Source organism: Cibotium barometz, chromosome 66 (assembly GCF_041138505.1).
Source record: "Cibotium barometz isolate CiBa-2024 chromosome 66, ASM4113850v1, whole genome shotgun sequence".
Classification (NCBI taxonomy): domain Eukaryota; kingdom Viridiplantae; phylum Streptophyta; class Polypodiopsida; order Cyatheales; family Cibotiaceae; genus Cibotium; species Cibotium barometz.
This window is the reverse complement of record NC_141111.1, coordinates 2,448,002-2,473,622: the sequence shown is the minus strand read 5'-3', so window position 1 is coordinate 2,473,622 and position 25,621 is coordinate 2,448,002. Positions and strand designations below refer to the sequence as shown.

At 47.9% G+C, this 25,621-nt stretch overlaps 1 protein-coding gene across 4 annotated transcripts in view; it reads right to left on the bottom strand.

Moving 5' to 3' along the window:
- LOC147602671 (calmodulin-binding transcription activator 2-like) overlaps window positions 1–25,621 on the bottom strand; it is a 175,226-nt gene that overhangs the window by 9,218 nt on the left and 140,387 nt on the right. For all 4 annotated transcript variants that reach the window (XM_086797727.1, XM_086797728.1, XM_086797730.1 and 1 more), the window contains one exon: window positions 21,783–22,459. In XM_086797727.1, the coding sequence (XP_086653853.1) occupies window positions 21,783–22,459 (677 nt within the window). The remainder of the gene's footprint in view (window positions 1–21,782; window positions 22,460–25,621) is intronic.

The window sequence follows — 25,621 nt, the reverse complement described above, 5'->3', positions numbered from 1 at the left end:
GATAAGGAGCGAATGAAACAAGCCCAAGAGCTTGTGAGGAAGGTGCACGTTTAACTAGAGCCTATCCTTGAGCGAGTGATCGAATACGAATAACCTCACTTGAGCGTATCCGAGACCCTATTCGAAAGCCATTCAGAGAACCTCTTGAGGGAACCCCAGAGCTTGCCAAAGGCCTTGATAGAACTTGTAACCATTCTCAAGGCCGCAAAAAGAGCAAATTCCATACCCTTTGCCTCTAGAACCAATTCAACCACATCTCCCATTCATAGGTGCAGTAAAAGAGGACTCAATGGGAGGTGAAAATTAGCCCTCCATGGGTCATCATAATATTTTCTCCGAGGTGATTGGTGAACAAGTACATTTCGTCCCCTCCAGAGCCTCTACCTCTGAGGGAAGATTCAATGCACATCCCTTACACGATGGCAGGTCCAAGCGCACCTTAATATTGCCGCGGGATGTAGTATGCCTCACTGCCCTCTTGTCCGAGTCTTGGTAAGTTCTCTTTTGCAAAGACTTATCCGACTGGATGAATGAGAATCTGAGAGCCTGCATACCAAAGCTTGCAGAGGATGAGGAAGAACCATGCCACATTAAGCACTCTCCTTCCATACCCAAGACCAAAGGATAGCCGAAAGTGCCCGTGAACAAGCTGGGACACTACTTTGAAAGTGATGAAATGAATGCCATGCTACATGTCGTCTATAAAGGAAAGACAATCTCTGCAATCTTGCTTGGTGGTGCTGGTGTCAACATAATTACTTCTTTGAAAGCGATGAAATGAATGCCATGCTACCTATCATCTATCTAGGAAAGATAGTCTCTACAATCTTGCTTGGTGGTGCTGGTGTCAACATAATCACAAAGGATTGATGGGAGGCCAAGGAAAGCCCACCACTCGTAGATAATAGTCTTGCAGTCAAGCTTGCCAACGAGAACACAACTAAACCATTGGACATCCTACTGGTGTGACAAAAAATTGTTGGAAGGCCTAGGGAAGCCCAACACTCAAACGAGTCTCGTGGTCAAGCTTGCTAACGGGAATACAACTAAACCATTGGACATCCTCTTAGATACAAAAATCAAGCTGGCCGACGGAAAGACACCAGTTTCGTGTGGTCAAGCTGGCCGACGGAAATACAACTAAAACATTGGATGTCCTCTTGGATACAAAAATCAAGACCTTAGCACTAAGCTTCCACCACTCATTCGTGGTGATGGATTTCCACAGAAGCGGGTCGCACACCATGATCCTCGGAAGGCCTTACATGCGAGACGCAAGGTTGGTTCATGATTGGAAAACCCATCACATTTATATATGCAAGGGTAACAAATCATCGAAAATAGATTTGAAAACAAGGAAACTCATCTGATAGGTCAAGGCATCCTAGCAATTTGAGCCCAATACAACCGTCCAAACTACTTAGGTCAACATTTCCAAATGTTTCAACAAGGAGTTGGATAGTGAAGATGAGAATAAGTTGGATAGTGAAGATGAGAATCCGGACTATGTGCCTCTTATAGGGCCTGATGACTCAAGACCAGTGAGCAATATGGCGAAGAGCTTGGCTGAACCAAACCTTGGTCCAAAAGCTTTGTCACCTGTTTCATAATCTCCTCTTGTGCTATTCTGCTTACCCCATATGCAGGTCATCAACAAAGGCGAGAGCGCCATCAACGGAGAGCATAGACGACCACCACAGTGAGGATGGCAGCATCGAGACAAGAACTAACAACCAACCCGTCAAGCAACCACCTTAACCTCCCACAAAATCCCCTCCCGGCAAGCATACCTCGAAGAGATGCTAGCTTCAACCCTCATTGAACAAATAGGTTTGAGCGGTAATTTTCTTCCCTTTACTGCTTATTTGGCTCGCCCTTGAGTGGATAGAGCAGGTACAGATGGGATTGTCGTGCAAGACACACCGGAAAGTCCAACTGCATACAGCCGAACAGTCCAAATACACACACGAAGACTATACACATAACTTTAGATTCTGAATTACACAAACCACGCACTCCCAAGCTCGTGGAGTACACTAAGCTCATTCCAAGTCCACAAGAGGCCCGCAGAACTCTTTTCCCATGTCTTTGCATCTAGTGAGTCGTTCTTTGTAGCCTCTGTCTCATTGAGTCTTGTTTATGGCACATCCAACTCTCTTCCCCACATTGCACTTCACATAAACCACCTTGAGCTTAATGCCAAAGACTTTGTGTATATATTTTCTCAAGACTAGAACTAGTGCCAATGGACCTTTTTAAAGCTTTGTCTAGCCTAGCGTGAAACCTAGTCATTTCTATATAAGTCAATTTTGACATTAAGCAATACACATTCATTCCCTTACATTAGAACACTTGTGAGCTCTTCCTCTTCTTTACTCTCTTGTTTGCTTATATTCTCATGGATCTTTGCTTAGCTTGATTGTTTGCTTGCTTAGATAGGATGAGTGTCGGCTTCTCCCTCTCATGAACTTCTTCTCTACCCTTCTCTTGTGAGAAACAACCACCGCGAAGGCTATTCTCTTCTTGCCTCCATCTAGGCAAAGAGAGCTCTCTCTTCACCCTCATAGCCATGGAAGCATTCCGGTGTGACAATGAAGTGAAGCCGCGACGGACCGGCTAGAGCACCAACATTGGGAAGTTGCATTTGCGGCTCTAAGGCAAGACCAAACAACACTTGTTTAAGCAAGGGCCTTAAGGTAAGCTATTGTCTTGAACACCATCATAGAGCTATAAAGTTCCTTGTTTGCCCTTCATACCAAGACTTGATGGCCTTAGCCCATCATTCTCTGTAGCCACCAAGGGTGCCCACAATCTGCAGTGTGTGCAATGTTCCAACTCGACTATTTTGGCTGAACCATCTTGGCTCGATCTTGGACCATCCAACTCAGTCATCTTGGGCCATCTTGGCCGGATCATCCAGTGGCCCCAATAACGGATCCCCAAAGAATCTCCAAGAAGGGCACCAACAGATCTCCAAAGAATCTCCAAGAAGTGCACCAACGGGGTGCGCACGCCAGTAGGTACCACAATGTTGTTGGGTATCTTGGAGTTGGTTGGTGTGAACACCCTCTTTGGGTGCGAAGAAGCCTAGAGATCATCTCTATGAGTGAGGTTACAAATTTTTGGCTATTTTTTATTAGGTTTTGGTCAAAAGATGAGGCTTGATGCTTATAAAAGCATGTACTTGGGTGGTTAGCATCATTTGAGTGTGCAATATTTTCTCTCTTGTTTGCATCACATCTCAATCTCTCTCTCCCTCTTACCCTGTCTATCTCTCTATCGCTGTGGATCAACTAGCTGTGGCTTGAATCTCCAACACTCTTTGCACATGCTCCATGCTGCACCATGAATGCTAACATACGGTATTAGAGCCACCTTAGTTATGTTCCATACGTCTTCAATGCTGCGTTTTTTACTGAGCCATGCATTTCTCATTAGAGCTCCCACCATCATCACTTTCAATGCTGTGTTTTCTTTCTGAAGCTTTGCGTTTGCTCATTGGATTTTCCCCCTATGAGTTTTCTAATCTGAGCGATGCATTTTCTATCCTATTAGTATTCTAGTGGGGCACATACCTCTCAGCCGAAGCAAGAAAGGGAGGCAAAAGCATTGCATAAGGAGGGTGAACATATCAGCAAGCATAAGGAGGGAGACCATATCGGCAAAAGCACTACATCAAATTGGAGCTTCTCCAATGCCATGGAAGGTCTAAGCATCTTCATTAGGGCATCATTGCCTTCCTCAACAAAATTTGCAATGCTTGACGAAAAGTTCCAAGATTTTCGAATTCCTATTATGTTTGAGTCATGGTTTTCTTCCTAGGAAGTCCACCAACATTTGAATTCAATATTTTGTGTGTTTCCTTTTGTAATGCTCCATCATTCCCTCTTTACCCTTGCTTCGAACAAGGGGGGTGTGTCTTGATAGATTGATGTAAACTGTCATCTAGTGGTCAAGCTCTTATATCAGGCTCAACATGAGGGTTGGATCACATCAATGTGTTCTTTTGTATCATGTGATTGCAGTTTAGAGTCCATATCATTGTGACTGATGAAGGTTGGTCAAGCAACACCTCCATCACTTCGAAGGGGGTTTTGTTGGGTATTTTGGAGTAAGTTGGTGTGAACACCCTCTTTGGGTGTAAAAAACCCTTATTAGGTTTTGGTCAAAAGATAAGGCTTGATGCCTATAAAAGCATGTACTTGGGTGGTTCTAATAACATTGAGCATCATTTGAGTTGTGCAATCTTTTCTTCCTTGTTTGGTATCACCCGCCGCATTTCCATCCACTAGCCAATCCACCGCCAGACCCCCTACTGGCACCATGCTCCATAACAATTGGTATGACGAGGAATGCCGCGCAACACGTGAGCATCTCCTATGCAAGGTTGCAAGTGGCCAAATCCGAGAGCGAGATGCTCAAAGGATTAACCAATACACAACCAGACGTAAGAAACAAGCACATGTTGAGGGCCAATACAAGGACTAATACCAATCTCTCAAAGGTGTGAACTGCAGCGAGGGCTGAAAGAAAATCCGGGAGAAACACCCACCCACACCCATCACATCTCCATCCATATGGCGCAAACATGCATGATCCCTGTACGAGGTACCAAATCAGCCCCCAATCCCACCACCATCACATCTAACCCCAACTACAGGATGTCTACTGGTCTCTATTGTCAACATTCCATTTGGTGGCCATTTTTGCCCTTCAAAGAAATTGCTCATGAAGAGGTGAGAGCTACTTAGTCCTTGGCTAAGAAAGGCCTACATGAGGGTGCTGAAGTTTGCACGAGCCCTAGGATCGAAAAAGATCAAAACCTGCTGATCTCGAAGTCCTCCCCATGCTCTACACAACTCTGAAGATGCATCCCCTTGCTTCAACCCTATCAAGTCAGGTACTAGTCCAACAGACGGTTTCTGTTTCTTTGCTTTAGGCTCTTCCTGTGAATCATCTGCGTTTTTAAGTGCTCTCTTCGGACACCTATAGTACCAATGTCCCTCTTCTCCACAAGAGAAACATTTGTTGCCAGCAATAAGCTCTTTCTTTTCTTCATCTGTTCTTTGAGGTTAGGGTTGAAATTTTCTCTTCTTGGATTGCCCCTTCTCTCGTGGTTCAATGTTTTTGGTCTCCTTTGACTCCTTTGCCTCTTTTGATGCTTTCTTAGAGAAGAGACGTTGATCCTTGAATCTTGACATCTGACCAGTAAGCATGGCATATCCAGTTTGAGCATTTTCTATCATCTGAGTCATATTAATGACCTTTGTTTTAATGCAATAATCACGAAGCTCTTTGGGTAACCCAGAGCAATATGTTTCTACTTGCTCAACCAGTGACAAGGGCCTAAAGGATGTGACCAGTAGCAGAGCATCCCAAAATTTCTGTCATATTCTTCCAGATTGCTACAATCTCTGGAATCTAATTGATGACAAGCTATCATAACATCCACCTCAAAAGTCGGTGTCAACCATAAAGAAGAGAAGATTTGTTTGAACTCCACCCAAGTGCTAGGTGCTATTCCCTGATGAAGAAGAGTCGACCACCATTGAAGAGCATTTCCCTTCAGGAAAGAAGCTCCCTTTCGTACCTTAGATGCCTCTGTGAAGTTACCACCAAAAAATGCCGCATCAAACTGTTGAATGAAGGTGAGAGCCTTCAAACGATCCTTTGCACCACTAAAAGTATCAAACTTTAGTGCAGCACCACCCTCTTTATAATCTTTTGGCTTCTCACCCTGAACAAGATTATCATATGGATGTGGTTTGAGAAAAGAATTGCCCACAGCATTAGATCCCATGCCCATCATACCACCTCCCATACCAGGCATACCGAAAGCACTTCCACCACCACCAAAAGTTCCAAACATAACTCCTAGCATACCTCCATACATACCTCCATTCATACCTGGTTGCATGCCATAGCTTCCAGTCATGCCATGTTGGGTACTCCCGTCATGGAATGAAAGACAGAGCCTCCGCCAAAGTAAAAAGGATGAGAAGTATTAATAGGGTTTCCATGGATAGGTGGGGGAAAGAAGAAGAAGAATCGGGGTATGGCTGAAAATTTGGGTGGATGGGAGCCGAATGTTGAGGCTTAGCTTTCTTCTCAGACCCTTGCTTCCGTGGTTTAGAATCAGATTTGATGTTTTGTGGAAAACGTGAGTCCTTCGCGAGTTCCATTAATCCCCCATCAAACTCTGCATCTTTGCTTCATAGGTGGCATCATCATTTTCAAGTTCTGGCATATCGGAAGGTATTTCTTGCTCACTTTCCTCATCTTCATAGAAGTAGTCGTCCTCTTCCGAAGATAAATCCTTTATCTCCGCACTAGTTCTAGCCATAGAATTAAATGTGTCGACCACAGGCTCGCCCCTTGAAAAAGTTGACGACGAATCCCGGCAATGGAACCTTGAAACCGGCCTTCAGAAACTTGATGGGCAGTGAACACACTTAATCACACTTAAATCGCTTCACGAACTGGAATAATAAATTTGGAAGAAGAAGAAAAAGAATAAGTGGAGCTAGAGTGCTCCTGCACAAAAGACCAATTGGCCCCAAAGTGTGGCGCTCCCGTAGGTATTTATTTATAACTCGAGGTCGGCGTAGCCCTTGTACAGTTTTCGAGAAGAAATCCCCTAGATTCTACGCTTGCAGTCAAGTGCCACGTGGCTGTCCCCCTTGGCCACCCCTATGCTACCTCCAAAAGAAAAAGAGTTCTCAGCTGCTGTACCTGCAACACAGTAAGAGAGAGATACCCAAAACACATACATGCAGATGTACATACATATGAGCATGCACACACATGTACTCACACACACCAAAACATGTATCTGTACCCACACGTGTACCATTTTACATATGCATATACAGAGCAAAACATGATTAGTGAATGTTAAACAGGATTAATCATAATCACAATGCTTAAGAAAAAGAGGTAAAATACACAGTCCTGTAACATCTAGCACAAAGGCCGTCCAATCGGTCATCTGGTATCGTTGCCACCCAAATACAAATCTTGCTCCTTGGGCTATCTGGCCAAAATTTCAAAGAATTATTTTTTGACTTTGATCCACAAAGATTCCCACGGCTTTCTTTTTCAAAACTTCTAATGGACTAGCATGCACTGCAATCCTTTTGATGAACTTCCTGGCATGATGTCAATCTGATGATCTTCCGATCTCTCTAGCTTCTTGCTTTGTCTTGTCGGAACAATTTGCAGCCAAGTGTCCCTTCTTTCCACATTGGAAACACTTCCATTCTTTGGTGTATTCCTCACGTTGCTGGAGGGATAGTTTTCTTTCTTCGAAAGAGTGGAGGTTTGTCCCCACTCCCTCCCTTCTTCTCTTGAGACTCGGCTCTTGATAGGGACTAGTCTTTATACTTCTTCTTTTGAGATGGATCCCGATTGTCGTTCTATGTCTTGCCCTCCATCCAAGGCATGTACAAAGCCTTGGCTTGTAAAGCTGTCTTGGGCTTCTCCAAAGTTTTCGGACCAGCCATATACTGCTGGCATAAACTTTGGTTGTAGTCCATTCACAAACTTACGCATTTCCATTAGCAGTGGAATAGGAGTATATGAAGTAAACTTCAATGAAACGGCTGAAAATCTGTTGACATAAGTTGCCACATTCTCACCGATTTTCTACTTTACCTCATCCCATTCCTTTTGCACATTTGCTTCAAAATTTGTGGGTAAAAACTTCTTGTTGAACACCTTGGTGTTGGACTCACACACTCACACACACAAACTTGCACATTAGGGTTAGGTGCAGGATAGAGTAGCTCACACAGAAATGAGAGAGAAAGAGAGAGCCAAAAATGTGGTGGCCACAAAATGCAAGTCAACCCTTGCATGTGTGCCACTTCCATATAATATAGAAGTACAAAATATTATATGTAGAGTGTCCTTTCACACTTGATATCCAAGGGAAAAAACCACATGGGAAAAAGTGCCCTTGGTTAAGCCCTCTTCACACCACATAGCACTACCATAAGTGAGCATATGCCTACAAATCCCCCCTGTAGTGGAAGTGTGAACCTGTACAAGGTAGCAGATCACTGTCTATATGAGAGTAAGCCCAAAGCTTTGCAGAAAGCTTCAAACTTTTCTCGAGGTAAAGCCTTTGTGAATAGATCTGCAACATTATCCTTTGTAGGGCAGTAAGATAAACTGATCTCCCCTGCATGTAGCCTCTCTCTGACATAGTGATAATGAATCTCAATGTGCTTGGTACGTGCATGAAATACTCGATTTCATGCCACGGCCATAGCACTCTGGCTATCAGTAAGAATGGTGGTGGGTGTCTGCTGACACTCACGAAGATCAGCCAATAGTCTCCTCAACCATACACAATTTACTGTAGCTGTGAAGACTGCCCTCCTGTACTCAGCCTCACAAGTAGATGTGGCAACAGTGGGTTGCTTTTTACTCAACCAAGATATGCATGAACTGCCAAGAAAAAAACAATTCCCACTGGTGGATTGCGTGGTATCATAATCACCAGCCCAATCTGAATCACTGTATGCATAAAGCTGCAAGCTGCCCCCCCTGGGATAGAACAAACCAAGATCCAGGGTACCCTGAAGATAACGAAAAATGCGTTTGACTGCTTGCCAATGCTTTGTGCCTGGGCTGTGCATGAATTTGCTCAACAAAGACACCCCAAAAGATATGTCTGGCCTTGTGTTACACAAGTAAATGAGACATCCCATTGCCTGGCTGTAAATGCCGGTCTCAAAAGGCTCTCCAATATCATGCATAGTAAGCCGTACACCTGGTTCTACTGGAGTAGAAATGGGCTTACATTCATCCATGTCAAACCTATTTAGCAAACTTTTTATGTACTTAGTTTGCTGCATAACAATGCCATCATCTGTATGCATAAACTGTATGCCGAGATAGTAGTGTAAAGGCCCCAAATCTGACATATCAAATTCAGCTTTCAAATCAGCTTTGAAATTTGAAATTTGTGCTTTGCTAGTACATGTAGTGAGCATGTCATCTACATACAAGATGACTATGAGAATATCGGCATCGGTTTTCTTCACATACAATGTGCTTTTAGCTGGACTATTCACAAAACCTTGGCTGGTTAGATGAGCATGTATCCTATCATACCAAGCTCTTGGAGCTTGCTTTAACCCATACAATGCTTTGTGTAACCTGCATACTTTATGTTCCTCACCAGGAACTACAAAACCAATGGGCTGATTTACATATACTTCCTCCTGTAAATCCCCATTTAAGAATGCAGTTTTGATGTCCAATTGATGCACTTTCCATCCTTTATGTGCAGCCAATGCAATCACTGATCCATTGTGGTCATTCTCGAAGTAGGAGCAAAAGTCTGTTTATAATCTATTCCCTTTTTCTCAGAGTATCCTTTAGCCACAAGTCTTGCTTTGTACCTGTCAATAGTACCATCAGACTTCCTTTTGACTTTGTACACCCACTTTGTTCCAATGACATGCTTGCCTTTAGGTAATTCCACAAGATCCCAAGTATTGTTCTTCATGATAGAAGAGATTTCAGCTTGCATAGCTTGCAACCAATGCTCATTCTCATGTGCTTCTTCATAAGAAGAAGACTCTTCAGAATTGAAGAGACCACCCATGGCTAATGCAGACTCCCCACGATGTATATTCAATGCATGGCTCGAGCTAGCCCTTGTTCTACTTGGGAGTGGAGCTGCAAGTTTGCTTTCTTGCAAAGTTTTCAGCAACCATCTTGGCACTGACTTGGCTGTGTCTATGGCTGTTTGCTCTTCCCTGACAAGATCTTCCACTTCTTCCATAGAAGGGGGCTGAATGGCTGGCTGTTCCACATGTTCTACATAAAGACGATATCCTTTGCTCTCATTGCTGTAGCCCACAAAAATGCATTTCATTGCTTTGTCATCTAGCTTTGTTCGGAGTTGTTCTGGCACATGTGCATATGCCAAACACCCAAATGTACGCATATAATCCACTGTTGGCTTTCGGCTATAACAAGACTCAAATGATGTTATGGTTTTCAAAGCTTTTGTTGGACACTTGTTCAACACATGAGTTGCACACATTATAGCTTCCATCCAAAATTTGTGAGGCAACATTTGTGCTTTCACCATGCATCTTGCCAACTCCATAAGAGATCTATTTTTCCTTTCAGCTACACCATTCTGCTGCGATGTATAAGGGACAGTACTTTGGTGTTTGATGCCCTTTTAAGGCATATAATCCTTGAATGCATTTGACATGTATTCTCCACCTCTATCTGAGTAGAGTGTTTGGACTTTACATCCACACATATTTTCAGCCATTGCTACAAAGTGTCGAAAGCATGTAAACACATCTGCTTTCGCTTTCAAGGGGTAAGCCCAAGCAAACCTGGAGTAGTCATCAATGAATGTGACGAAGTAAAGATGCCCCCTATGGATGGTGTCCGCATTGGACCACATACATCACTATGTATGAGCTGTAATTTACTTTTAGCTCTAACAGCTCCATCTTTGGGGAATGGTTTTCGTTGCATCTTTCCCAAAATACAACCCTCACATACATGTCTTGTTGGAGACTCAAGAGGCGGCATATTATCAACCATATGATGCTTCTGCATAAGCATCAAACTCCGAAAATTTACATGCCCAAAACGAGCATGCCATAGCTCTGCATCATGCATAGTAGGAGTATGGGCAGCCACTGTATTTCCATCATAGGTATGCTTGTCATAGCTGTCCAATTTATACAAGCCTTTGTATTGTGTTCCAGAAGTGATTATTTCATAACCCTTTGATGGGTCTTTTACCAAACACTTCCCATCTTCAAATTCAACCTTTAAACCTTGGTCGTTTATGGCTGCTGAGACGGAGAGCAGATTTTTCTTTATCCCTGGAACATACAATACATTTTTCATACATATATTGGCACCATTGGCTGCAATAAGTATGACATTGCCAATTCCCTTTATTGGATATGTGGTATGATCTGCACATGATACATTGCGGCCATTTGAAGCATAAACCAAGTGCTGAAATACATCTTTGCATGAAGTGATGTGGCTCGAAGCACCACTATCAAAATACCATGATACATCCTGTCTGTCAGATGCAATGCAAGACATACCATTGTCTGAAGCACTTCGTGTGCCACTAGTGCATGTGACCAAAAAAGTGTACTCTTCCTGGATTACATTACTGATTGCTGTGCTTTGTCATCAGAAGAGTCTGCTACTGCATTGCCTGCTTCTTTCCTTTTCTCTTTTGCAATCCGCTTCCTACATTCACTGAAGTAGTGTCCAGGCTTATGGCAGTAGTGACATTTGCCCTTCTTTTTGGGCTTGTTTGCATCCCCTTTGTCAGAGTTCTCACCACCAGAAGAGGGCTATCCATGACCAGCCTTGCTAGACTGTTGTCCCCCATGCTTAAAGCTCTTTGCTTTACCCTTATCCTTGGCTGTAAATGCCTTGTCTCCACCACGGTTGCTCGATAAGTTTGCTCTTGTTTGCTCTTCCTGCAAGAGTAAACCCACCAGCTCTTCAAAAGTGATGGGATCACCACCTCCTCTCATTGAGAGGTTAAGAGAGGTGTGAAAGCCCAAGTAGGAAGGTGGTAAAGAATGAAGAGTGTTGGTGACCATCTGTCTGTCTGGGATAACCTCATCAATGTTGAGCAATTGTTCTTGCAAATCTTTCACTTTGGTGAGATGATCTGCCATGGAGTCACCCTCATCCATGGAAAGAAGATCCAATTGCCTCTTCAAGTAGGCAACTCTTGCCTCGTTGCGTACCTGATACATTGCTTCCAATGTGTCCCATGCAAGCTTCGATGTCTTGCAAGAACGAATGTGTGGAATAATAGTCTTTTTCACTGAAAGGGCTATCAATGACATGGCCTGTGCATCTCTAGAGTCCCATCTCTTCTGCTCGTGTGGGAGCAGGTTCTACATCAGGAGCTCTTTGAGCACCTCCTCTTTGAGGCGTGGCTGGCTGTATGGTAAGTGGGCGTGTGTCATCACCACACACGATGCCCCAATGCCCTTTGGCTACCAGCAAATTGCGGATCATGAAACTCCAAAGGGAGTAGCTAGATCCATCCAACTTGTCCTCCTGGGTGAGCACACCAAATACATCTATAGCATTTTGAGCCATGTCAACAAAATATACCTGCAAGCAAACCAAGCACCAATGTGCACTGCCAGGCAACCAAATGTCTTGTGCAAATGTTTGCCTGCAAACTGAAGCAAGTGTAAACCTGCACCAAATTGTCCAATTACACACAATGTGTATACATATGCGACAAATCACAGCTGTAATGCCCAATTACATGCTCCAATCTGAAAAGCCCCAATTTTCATGCACTCCAATCGCTTCAATGTGCATTTAATTGGCCAATTTTCACAAAAGCCCCAATTTTTTGCAAGTGAAAGAGGCTCAATTTGCTGATTTTGACCTCATTTTGGAAAACCCCCAAATTGCAAGCAAAGCAACATGTCCAATTTTTCAATTTGGCCTCAAAAAGGACACTCTACGTATAATATTTTGTACTTCTATATTATATGGAAGTGGCACACATGCAAGGGTTGACTTGCATTTTGTGGCCACCACACTTTTGGCTCTCTCTCTCTCTCTCTCTCTCTCTCTCTCTCTCTCTCTCTCATTTCTGTGTGTGAGCTACTCTATCCTGCACCTAACCCTAATGTGCAGGTTTGTGTGTGTGAGTGTGAGAGTCCAACACCAACAATTGGTATCAGAGCTTCAGTCTAGGGCCTGCAGCTGACTGTGGAATTCCGTCGGCAAATTTCCGTCGATACCGTCCGTTGTCTGGTTTTCGCCGCCGAGCCAGTTGCCGCCGCCCAGCCCGGCCGGCTTTGTTAGTGGCCAGCTCTCCACCGCGGCCCAGCCCGGCCGGCGCTCTTACTGCGCAGACAGCCGCCACCGCCCAGCCTGGCCGGCTGCGATACTGGACAGGTCTCCGCCGCCACCGGGTTCTTGGCGCAGCTGCGCCTGCTAGCGCCTCCTCTGCCTAGCCCGTCGGCTCTGTGCGCCGCCGCCTCCCCGTCCGTCGACTCTGTGCTGCAACTCCGGCGGCTGCCCTGCCGCTCAGGCCACCGTTCTTAACCTGCGCTTGCCTACCCCGACACCTGCACCTGGACTGACGCCTGCAATACAAGTCTCTGCTATGCGTACTGCACTCGCCTACAGGTACTTTTCATGTGAGTAAAAATATGCATTAAAACATACAAATTTTGCAGACACTTCTGTGCAAGTCAGATTCAAAGAAAAATTGCAGGTGGTACAAGGTTGCAGTTAATTGAATTAAATTCAAATGCTATGCCTTGATGAAAAGGCCACCCCCTTCTCTTCTTTACATTCCAGCCTTTCTTAATCCTGGAAAGATTAACTAAAGGATTAATTAAACTCTTTTTATTGTTTACTCTCTTGAATTTAGAAAATTGTGTAGATTAGAGTTCTATAAATCTAATTTGGGTTAATTCAATTTAAATAAAGAATGATAAAAATGAGAAATGGTCAGCCATACCACTTGATATCCAAGGGGAAAAACCACATGGGAAAAAGTGCCCTTGGTTAAGTCCTGTTCACACATAGCACTACCATAAGTGAGCATATGCCTACAAAACATAGCCTTGAAATCAGTCCATGTCTTTGGCTCCGTCCCTTCTTGTACCACTTAGTCACCAATTCAAGGCCGCATTCTTCAAGTGCATGCGAACCAAATGAAGCTTTGACTTTTTAGAAAATTCCTCTCCTCCAAAAGCGGCATCGAAATGCTTAACAAAAGATAATGCTTTTTGTATATCCCTTTTTTCCTGGAAAGCATCGAACTTTTTTTTTTCCCCTTTTTTCTCCGAGAAAAGATCCTTTCATTAGTTATATAAAAATGCCCGTAGGGCTACAAAAGATCCTCTCCTGCTCACAAGAAAAAAAGAGCAGTGAACAAAGCAAGGCAGTCCGGGAGACTCTCCCTAGGTGCTGAAAAGTACAAGCATCAGTACAGAGAACTGAGGGGCTAAATCATACAATAGAAGGGGGGAAAAGCCAAACAGGTGGCCTGTAATGCCAACGGAGGGACCCCGCGTGTAGGGTATAGAAGGGGCCGCTGCCCCAGGTGGTGTGAAAGGCCTGGCGCCGCAAGATCGCCTCATCCGAGTCGCCCCGGATGCGGTCATACTGTCCTCGCAGGATGTGGATCAACTCCTGCCAAATCCCCCGTATAGTCTCTGCTGGTGGCTCCAGTCTCCCCTCAAAGGCCCTGAAACACCGGGCCCTCTAGGTGAACCAGATGGTGAGGCTGTTGAGGAGCTCCCATCGTAGATCCCTCTCCTGTGTCCAACTGGCGGACGAGAAATCCGGTGAAGAAACAAGGCGAGGCTGGCCCCTAATGAATCTGATGGCCTGGCTGTCCTGCTCCGTCTCATAGCCCATCGCAGGCCCTGACGAAGTCGACCAAGCAGCGGCACCCCACGTATACATACCCTCTGGAGAGAGGGGGGCCAGAATACGCAGCATCCGCAGCCAAATCTGCTGCGCCTGAGGGCAATCCCATAGGCAATGTCTCTGTGTCTCTATAGGGTGGCCGCATCGGACGCAGGCCGCCGGAAGACCGCTGTAGACAAGCCAGGTGCCCACTGCTGAGCCCTTGTGGGCGACCAGCCCCACTGGAAAGTCGAGATCCTGCGGGCCTGTCGACTAGCCCAGAGCCGGGCCCAAAAATCCTCCAGGAACTCCTGTGAGAGTCCCTGTAGCCGCCAGTGCCCCGCTGCAGCTGGAGAGACCCTCCTCCTCGCCGTCAAAATATGCCGCCCCAACCGAACAGTATACTGGAAAAAGGTGATCTCTGTGGCCTCAAGGGATGCATAAGGATCATGCCACTCGTACTCACCAGGGTCCCACTACAGCCGGGCCAAGGGGCGCGCTACATATGCCCATATGCGCCATTCCGAGAGCACATCTGCAGGGTTTGGGTCAATATGCCACTTCCGAGAAGCGGCGGCCAAAAGGCCTGCGAGTCTCCAAAGCTACGCGCTGGGCCTACCGCCAAAGGTCCCCAGGCTAGACGAGGCCGAGAACCCAGCATATGACCCTGCTCTATGCGAACCGCTGGGCTCCAGATGAGCGGTTGTCTGGCCCCTCCTCTCAACACAAGGAGGAGGTCTCTGAGAGAGCCCCGGTCTCAGCAGCTCCCAAGCTCTCAGGATGCTCAAAGCAAATCTGTCCTCCCATCCTCTACTGAGGCCTGTCCTCCTCATCTCTATGAAGATCCATCGAATCTCTGGTGCCCAAGTGCCCCCTACTGGGGGAGCCGGAGCCTGCAGCCGCTGCAAAAGAAGCTCTTTCCAAGGCTCAGCGCGCCTGGAGGCAGCCCCCGAACAATAAGCTTCCCCAATAAGGCTCTACTCTGATTGACTGGATCTATAATGGCCAAGCCTCCCTGGGCCAGCGGAAGTGTAATAACTGCCCAAGCAACCTTTGCCCAAACTGGCTGACCGTCCCGCCCGGACCAAAGAAAGTTCCTGATCAGCCTCTGTACATGGCTGATGCAAGAGCTCAAGAAGATCCAACAAGACGTAATGTACCACATGGTCGCTAAAAGCACCTGATTTTCCACCACCACCCTCCCAACCAAGGATAGCCGAGCTGTACTCCAATACAAAAGCTTCTTCCGAATGCTCAGAAGAAGCGGGGCAATCTACTGCTCAGGTGACAAATCTAGTCCAATCTGGCATCCCAAATATCGCACTGCTGTGCCAGGAGGAATCCATCTAAAACCGAGGTCTGGGCTCCATGCCGGAGTGGGAGCGCTACTGATCCAAAAGGCCACTGTCTTGCGCCAATTGATCAATGCTCCCGAAGCTGCACTAAAAACCTGGAGCGACTGCTCTGCCCGAAGAAGATTGGCCTCCTGGCCATGCAAAAATAAGCCCGTGTCGTCAGCAAACTCAGCATCGAGCAGGTCCTCCCCTCGGACTGGGAGCTGGAGTCCTCTCAAACCAACCTCCTCTGCCGTCAAATACATGCTCATAGCCTCAGCAAAGAAGAGAAATAGAAACGGGACGAGAGGACACCCCTGTCGGCGGACTGATCTGGTCAGCTCAAAACTCGGCCCCCGTCCTCCTCCAATCAACACCTGGCTACGAGCTGTGGAATACAGAGCCGCCACCCCTCTAATCCAACCTGGCTCAAAGCCCAGGCGAAGCATAGTGCCCTCTAAGAAACCCCAATCGACTCTATTGTATGCCTTCTCAAAATCGAGAAGCATCACGACCAAGTCCTCACCAAGAAATCTAGCTCGGGCCGTCGCCTCCCAGAATGTGAAAATGTTGTCAAGGATACTATGCTCCTTGACGAATCCTGTCTGGGTAGCATGAATCAACTCCCCCAGGAAGGGCTGGATCCTCAAACTCAAGGCCTTTGCTAAGACCTTGTAGACAGTATTGAGGATCGTAATAGGTCTCCAATGCCGAATATCATCTGATACTCCCTCCCCCTTGGGGTCCCCCTTGGGGATAAGAAAGATCAAGCCCTCTGAAAAGCTCTGTGGCATCACCCCAGTGTCCAAAACATACTGAAAGCCCCTGCGGAGGCCTGGCCCCAAAAGGTCCCAATAGCCCATAAAAAAGGCAGGCGTCAATCCGTCCTCCCCTGGGCAACTATGGCGCGGCAGGACCCTCAAGGCCTCAGCAAGCTCAACCTCTGAAAGAGGCTCACCCAGAACTGTACGCATACGATCTGTGACCCTCCTTTGCACGTGGGCCCACACAGTCTGTCTGCAAGCATCCCGAGCCTCAGTGGCTGGCTCCGCTGAAAGCAGGTCTCTATAGAACCTAGTGGCAATGGCTCTGATCTCCCCGGGCTCAGTAGCTACCGATCCGTCCGGCCTCCCAAGCTGATGGACTCTTGCTCGAGCATGGCGGGGTCCAGTGATCTCAAAAAACTCCCCAGTCACTCTATCACCAAGCTGCGTCCACTGAGAGGCCTGGCGACGATAGTAAAACTCATGTCTCTACTCCTCTGCCTCTCTAACCTCCTGGCGTGCGTGGCTCAGCTGGGACGCCACCCACTCACATGCAGGCTACTGCTCCTGAAGGCGCTGAAGCGAAGCAAGGCTGCGTCTCAGCCGTGTCAAAGCTGCAGCGTGCAGAAAAGAGCTAAGCTCGATGAGTCCCTAGGCACACTGGCCTGCTGCATCCTGGTCAGAGCACTGACTATCATGCCAGATCCTCTCAATGTCCTCATCGAGACTAGGATCTGTAAGTACCCTCTCTGGGATCCTCAACTGCAGGCTGGGCTCCCGTGTCCTCTCCTCAAGTGTCAAAATAGTTGGCGCATGGTCTGAAAATGAGGTGCCAGCGAGAATGCCAACGGAGCCCCCTCGCTCCCCTAACCAGTCGCCCACATAAAAGCGATCAATCCGTGATAGATTAGTCCCTCCCTGCCAGCGATCCGACCGAGAGAAACTAAGACTGCCCTGAGAGCGGGAGAAGGCCCCATGCTGCCATGCATCAATGATCCTCAGTGACATGCAAAATCGCTCCCAAGCTGCAAGCTCCGTGCCGTGCACTGTAACATGACTGCCTCCCACCCTATCGGCCGGGTCTTCAAGCATGTTGAAGTCTCCCCCGACACACCAATGTGCGGCCTTTGGCAATGCATCCGTAACCTGGGTCCAGAACTCTGCTCGGGCACTAGCATGGTTGGGCGCATAGACGTTGAGCACGCCCAAGAGCTCATCATGCATCCTCAAAATGACATACTGTGCTCTACCAAGCACAATGATCCCTCGATCCACAATGGCCTGCCGCCATACATCTGCAATGACCATGCATACTCCTCCCTGTCCACCCAAAGGGCCAAACCCTGCAGACCAAAAGGTGTCCCATCTACCAGGCATCACGGAACCAGATCTCCGGATCCTGCTCTCACCCAAGTGGTGCTCCTGCATCATCAAAATATCAATACTGCCACCAACCAGGCATCTCTGCAGCTCCTGCCTCAAGCAACCACGATAGCGTATATAATGTGCTCCGCCAAGGCCCTGTACATTCCATGAGATGATCCTCATGGATGACCTGCTGACGTGGATGCTGTCTCAGCCGTACGACGGGCCTTCGCAAGCGGCTTGGATGGAGAATAGTCCCCATCCGAGCGGCTACGAATCTGCCCACCCGGTGTGCTGCAAGAATCACGGATCAGGCGCCAGTGGCTGTGTCCCATGGCGACTGCCTCCCGCTCAGACAGAGCAACCTCGTGTATGCATACATATCCAGGGTCGCGTGCTAAGTCTGCCACAATGCGAACGACCAAATGACGAATCCCTGAGGCATCCACACTCCCGGGATCCAAGAAAAAATGAGCCAACTCCCATAGTCGGCCTATCACATCTGTTACCTCCAGATCGCTCACATGGTGGGAAAACTCAACTGCCTGAGTCTTCAAAGTGCTAAGAGCGAGCTCGAGAGTCCACTCCGGGTCGCATGGGCCACAGAGAGGGAACGAGAAGGCCACCGTTGAATCAAGTGCCTCCTCCCCTCGGGCCGGAGGTATCACTACATGAACTCGGATGGGTGCTGGCTCATGGGGGCCCTCTGCTCCAAAAAGCCGTGTGAAGGAGTAATCAAAAGCCTCCGAGCGCTGTCTAGTGCCGAGGCGACTCAGCCGACTGCGGATAGATGATATCCGTGAAGCCCGAATCGGCATGGTAAGTCTCCTCTGCGGTGCTCGATCAAGATCCGTGCTCAGAGCCCTCCGGACTGCAGGTGAACGCCAGGGGACTGCCAGGGCCTCCCGGGGAGCTGAGGCGGGCGGGGGGGAGGAGGGGGGGCGAGGGGGGTGGAGAAGGAGCCGCTGCTGAAACCGGAGCGGGGACGGGAGGCGGCGAAGGTGGAAGCGAGGCGGTAGGGGGGGATGGGGGTGGGGGGGGAGAAGGAGGGGGTGCTGGCATCTCCTGGTCCTCAGTCGTCGCAGGGGTCTCCTCCTGTAGGGGAGCAAAGCTGTTCCTCACGGGAACCCAGTGATGCTGAGACTGTGGCTGCTGCTGTTGCATCGGTCTCTGGGCGTGCTGCTGTGGTTGTCTCCCTCGACGGCGCCCTTGTCCAGGCTGCCACTCCGAGGTCTCTGTGGCCTGAGCAGGTGTCCCGGAGGCTGCTTGCCGAGCCGCATCTGTGGGCGGGCCATCCGGGGCCTGCTGCTGCGGTGAGGGTCGGGGTCTCCTGCGAGGACAGGCCTTGGCAGATGGCCGACCTGCCTGCAAATAAAGCACTGGTTCGGGAGCCCCGAGAACTCCACTCTCTGATCAATCCATCCCCCCCCCTATCCTAGGTAGCTGAATGACCTTCGGAAGGGAGGAGATGTCAGGAACCAAAACTCTGACCGAAGGTAGCCCAGCTGCTCTGGCCACCACTGAAGCTGCTATGGGGCCAGTCTCTAGCACCGAACCCACCAATGCTCCTAGCCTAGAAAGGAGCGGCAGGTATTCATGGCGGAGTCCAGGGAAGCAAACTGTAACATGGAAAAGGCGCTCTCCCTGCTCGGCCGCTGTTGGGTCAAAGCCATGCTGCCAAGGTCTGAAGAATGCCCGAGCACCCCTGATGTCTAGGGGACTCATGGCTAGGACCTTGGCCACGCTCTGGGCAGTCTCGAACTTGATCTGGTAGTGACCACGGCCCAGTAGCTAAACGTCCAGGATCTTGCCCACATCTGCAAGAAGGCGGGCCTGGAGAAGATCCTGGATCTCCCCTCTGCTGGGGCGAGTGCTGACTATACGGCAGATGGTGGAGTGTGCCTGGAGGAGTTCCACCTCTGCGCAAGGCTCGCTTCCTCTTCTGGCGAAAGAGAAAGCCTGATGGGGGTATCCTCAGGGGCGGGCGAGGGGGCTGCGGGAGAGTCCCTCTGAGGTGGGGCGGGAGGAGCCTCCATCAGAGTCTGAAGCTAAGTCGAAGGCCGAGCGAAAGCGGAGAGTCTTGCAAGAGCCGAGCTGCACACAAAGGACGAAGGGGGAAGGCGGAAGGCAAAAAGAAAAAAAGGAAGACCCCAGGGGACGGAAAAATCAGAAAAAAAAGGGGGGGGAGGTAAGGCGGCGAAGACAAAAAAAAGCCCCTAGGGGGGAGGCGGAAACAGCGCGAAACAGGGGGCGGGGGGGAAGATAAGGCGACAGCGGCGAAGGGGGGGGCGAGGCGCTGAAGAAAAACGGGAGGGCGCGAAGGAGAGGAGGAGGAGCAGGGGGCGGCGGGCGCTGCAGCGCTGGGGCGCGCAGGACAGCCAGGCAGGGGAGGGGGGCAAACGCGAGTGCAGGCGGGGGGGAGGGGGGGGGAGCAAACGCGATGGCGGGAGAGGGGGAAGGCGTGCAGTCAGCGCGAGCCAGGGGGGGAGCGTGAGCTTCAGCGAGCGAAAAAAAACGCAAAATAATAATCGGAAAGCATCGAACTTGACACTCTTCTCTCCCAGTTTGAACTTGAGAGGCACTCTTGTCAAGTACCTGGGTATTTATATGTCCTTTACCCAATGGTTTTCCATGATTCCAATGAGTTTCCACACGAGGCTGCTTTTTGGAGCTCTCAGAGGTTAGATTTAGCCTAGTTGTGAACCGGGTGCCTGATATGTTGTGTCTTGCTGGTGTTATTCTTGTGGATATGCCTAGGATAGCTTAGGAGTTTGAAGAATTTACTTTGATTTGGGCTTAATGTTAGATACTAGGCTTGCGTTTCTTGGGAGACATTAACTATTGCTACTAATGAGGGGAGCTCTCGGAGGTTGGATTTAGCCCCAAGGGTGGTAGTAGTGAACCAGTTACTAGCCACTGCCTGATATGTTGTGTCTTGCTGGTGTTATTCGTGTGAATGCCTAGGATAGCTTAGGAGATTGAAGAATTTTCTTCGATTTGGGCTTAATACAGATACTAGGCTTGGGTTTCTTGGGAGACATTAGGTATTGCTACTAATGAGGGGGGGGGCGTCAAAAATATTTATCGGGACATTCAGTGTGAAGTGTTTGCTTTGCAAGCTAGGTTTTTAACCAAGAAATGAGTCATGGAATTTATTTTTCCCTTTGCAGTGTCCTTTCCTATATGCTTTCCTATAGGGGAGAATGAAGGTACAATGATAGACAGACTTTCACTTCAAGTACTATTGGTTTTCCTTTCACCCATCGTACGCCTGCCATCATTACAGCCTGGTGCAGTTTGAGAGGCTCTTTGAGGCAGAGGCTTCCTTCCACAGGATCTAAGATCAACACACATCCCACAACGTGAAATGAAGCAATCACAGACTTCTTGGAGCTTCAGGATATATGCAGTGGTCACGAAGGGTAGGATTACACGTCTTCAGTTGGATCGTGGAAGGCTTCCTGAGGACAAGATGAGCCAGGTCACGCAAGATTTCAGAGGGATTAGCAGGAGGATTGTACACACTGCCATACCCTTGGCTCTTGTATTGTTTCTATCATACTTAATAAAAGTCTCTTTAATGAAAAAAAAAACAACTTTAAAGATTTTGTGAGGTTATCCTCAGAATTCACTTTAAATAAACTAACTCTATAGTGTAGATTGAATTTAGGGTCAGACTTTACACCTTTATTATACAGTAAGACACCTTATCATGAACTGAACACACTTGGCATGACAAGATTGTTCACCTCTCCCATCAGAAAAGACATGCTGGGGTAAGTTAAGTAGAAATCACACACATGCAAGCCAAACTCTTTACAAAGTACCTGATATCCATCTTACAAAATGAGAAGCAAAAAGAACTTACAACAAAATGAATGGAAGAAGTCTAGATGGTTCAAATCACCTGCCACAGTATGCAGCCCAATGGAGAGCTGTCCAGCCCCGTAAATCTCGAAAGTTGACGTTAAGACCACCACTGGACAAAAGGGGACCTATAACCCAATCATAACCAAGTGCAGCTCCCATGTGCAGCATTCCAAGTCCGTGACTATCCAACGTAGATTCAACTTTTTCAAGCACATTACTCTTTCGCAACTCTTGCAGCTTCTCTTTCAGAAGTTTTTGAACCAAATTTTCTTTGACAGTCAAAAGCAGGGGATTTCCATGAGCTAAAGCATGCTCAAGGTCGGCCCACTCATTATCAGTACTTGTATCCCTTTTACCAGGAGATACCTCGCTTAAGTCACTCTGGGAAATGGATGAAAGCAACCTAGAAAAACGGATTTGAAGCAGCATGTCTTGCTCAATTTGCTTTAAAACTGGGTCTTCCTCTAAGGTAGAGTCCTTTGGGTGGTCATTTGAACCTGTCTGGTAGTAGAACTCTCTTACTTCACTACAAGCAACTCTGTCACCCTGGGTAATAAAGAAAGGAACTCTTCCAGGAGCATGGGAAGGAGATTTTGTTCTCAACACACCAGGACAGATCAACTCTGCAGGGGCCTCAACTTCGCCAAACATACAAGCCCATTTATATCCACTCAAATCTTTTGTAGTATCCAAGAACACCCCTGTGATTAAAACCTGCACAAATGACCAGCAATAAAAATTAACCAACAGAACAAAGCACACTTGTAGCAAAAGTAAACTAAGACCATTTGAGAAAGTCAAAGACCCTGCTGTGATAATAGTTTGACATTGTTAAGAGATGCACACAATGGTGTGGGTGGTCAAGGAAGTAGGGAAGTCCTTGCGCAAGACCATATAAAAAATTCTGTAAGAATGCGGGCCAAGATGTCATGCCCACGTGCAAAGTGTTCTACAACAAGATCCTCGTGGTCCTTAGCTCACCCATTACGCAGCTTTAGTAGGGTCCTGGTGACAATGAGAGTGCTAAAGAGTATGACTGACGTGGGGCATGGAACATCCGAACCTATGTAGTCTTAGATTGAATGCTTCTATTATTGTTCATTGCAACTTGTGAGAGCACAATTGATCATAGGTTTGCCTAGATTATAGAGGTTTCATTGCTGTTCACTTACACATAATAGTGTAGATTTCCTAATGCTCTACACTAATCTCTATGTTTATATGTTAAATAAACAGATATTAATGGCATTCTAGTCTCATATTAAGCTTTGATTGTGATATATTGTCATAGGAATCATAATTAGCTCCTTTGATGTGACTCGAGCTTATGATGTTAATGAAATCTTGCCTTTTACCGTAATCTCTTTCACAAACCCATCAATGATGTGTTTAATTGAACATTTTCTTTCATTTCTTCGTGCACTTCAACATTTGTGCACCCAACATGTTTACAATTGAGGAACCCCAGCATAAAGATTGGAGAGGTTGCACATCTTTTGGTTCTGTTTTTGGGACGACCTTTTTTCTCCCCCCCCCCCCCCCCCCCCCCCCCCCCCCCGGAAAGAGATCCTTGCTAAATGTACATGCTCATAACCCTCAGAGCAAACAAAAAAAAAAGAAGAAGAAGAAGAAACTGGGGAGTGGTGGTTCCGTCCATGGCTGGTTGCTCTTGGAAGGAGACTACCTCATACAGAGGGGGGAAAGAGCCACACCGGTGACCTATATTGCCAAGTAATTTCACCAGCCTGAACTGTGAGAAAGGGACCTGTGTGCCATATGCGCAGGAAGGCCTCTTGACATCTAGGCATGTGACCTGCCCTGAAGCTCCCCCCACCAACCACATAGGGTATGAGTGATGCCAGTCCAAATGGAGTGGATGGACTCCGCTAGAGGGGTGCCTGGAGACCACGGCTCTGCCGACCTGTTGGGGGTGGGAACTGTATCAACCCTCCAATGAGAGTCGGAGGGTCTGCCCACGTGTTGCCTCCTCATAGAAAAGAGCAGGGCTGGAGAGAACGAGCTGCTGGAGCTCCCCCCTCGTGTACGTGACTGCATCAGCCCTCCATCGCCATTGCCTTCCAGCTTCTGCGTGCTACCCCAACCCCCCCTTCCTATGCGCTGCCCCCTGACCTTTGCTGTCTCCTCCCCACTGCCTTCCACCTTAATGCCCACGCCGCCCCTCCCTGTGGTGCCTCGTGCCTGAGCTCTCTCACTCCACCTTCTTCCTTTGCCCTGACCTTCCCCTCCCCCCTATGGCGCCTCTTGCCTGAGCTCTCCACCTTCGCCTTCTTCCTTCTTGCACCATTCTGCCCTCCTGTCCGCCTCCTTGCTTTCCCCAGCGCTGCCGCCTTCTCCAGTCCGTGCGCCGCCCAGCTCCCTTACCCCCCCTTTCATTCATCGCCTCTGCCTGCCCTGTTCCTTCTTCGCCTCGGCTCTCCCCTCGCATGCTCCTTTTCCACCTCAGCCCCCTTGTGCACCCTACCAGGCTGTGTTCCGTCGCCCCCTTCCTTTAGTGCTGCCCCCGCGCCCCGCGCCCCCCCCCCCGCGCCTCTTTCTCCTTGGTCAAGTTCTTTCAACCTTCGGGGTAGTCTTTTCTATGGCAAGTTTTGGCATTCTCTGGTCTTGTACCCCCACGAGGACTCCATGGCAGCCGCTCCGTCATCCCCGACTGACACCGCATGAAACCGGCCTTCAGAGACTTGACGGGCGGTGAGCACAACTTAATCACACTTAAAACTCTTTATGAACTGGATTAATTAACTTTGCAAGAGAAAAATAATAAGAGATGGAGCTAGAGCGCTCTTGCACAAGTGACCGATAGGCCCTAGAGTGTGGCGCCCCCTCAGGTATTTATTTATCTATTGAAGTCGGTGTAGCCTCGTACAACTTCCGGGAAGAGAACTCCTTGTTTCACGAAGAGGGAGTCTCCTTGAAGCTTTCACCCAATTTCTTTCGTGGGTTACAATGGGCCTCGGCCCCCCTTTTTACACAAGTTTTGGCTAAAAAGCATATCTTTTTTTTTAAAATAAAAATAAAATCTCTTCGAGTGCTTTTCTTTTATTAAAAAATTTGAATTCCCACACGGGAGATGCTTTTCTCCCTGTGTTTTTGGTTTCAACGCTGCTTTCTCTCTCTCTTCTGCGTTTTTGCTGCTCGTTGTCTCTCTCTTCTGCGTTTTAGGGTTCAGCGCTGCTTTGTCTGCGCAATTTTCTGTTGCAGTCGGGTGCCCCTGCCACGTGGCAGTGCCACGTCATCCAGACAGGCTGCCAAGCCTGTTGGGCTGTGCTGCAGGGCTGCCCTTGCTTTTGCATCACCCGGCTGTTCCCTTGGCCACCCCAACGTTGCCCCACCAGGCTGTCCCTTGACTGCTCCTTATGCAGTCGTTTGGGTTACCCTTGGGCTGCCGTTTGGGTGGCCCTAGGGTAGCCCCTTGAGCTGCCCTTGACTGCCCAACAAGAGGAAGAGAGACGGTCTCAGCTGCACCTGCAACACAATAAGAGAAGCATACCCAAAAACACATATGCACATGTACATACATATGAGCATGCACACACATGTACTCACACACACCAAGCATGTATCTGTACCACACACACGTGTACAAACTTACATATGCATATACAGAGTAAAACATGATTAGTGAATGCTAAACATGCTTAAAACATAATCACAATGCTTAAAAAAAGACGTAAAATACTCAGTCCTGTAACATACCCCCCTCTTAAAAAAAACAATCATCCTCGATTGTTCAGTCAAAGGATCTGCCAAACTGAAATAGAACCTAAGAGAGCATTAAGAAAGCTATGTCTTGCCGAGTGAAACAGAACATCAGAATATTATAAATCAAGAGTCCTTCACAAAATCGGCATCCACCTC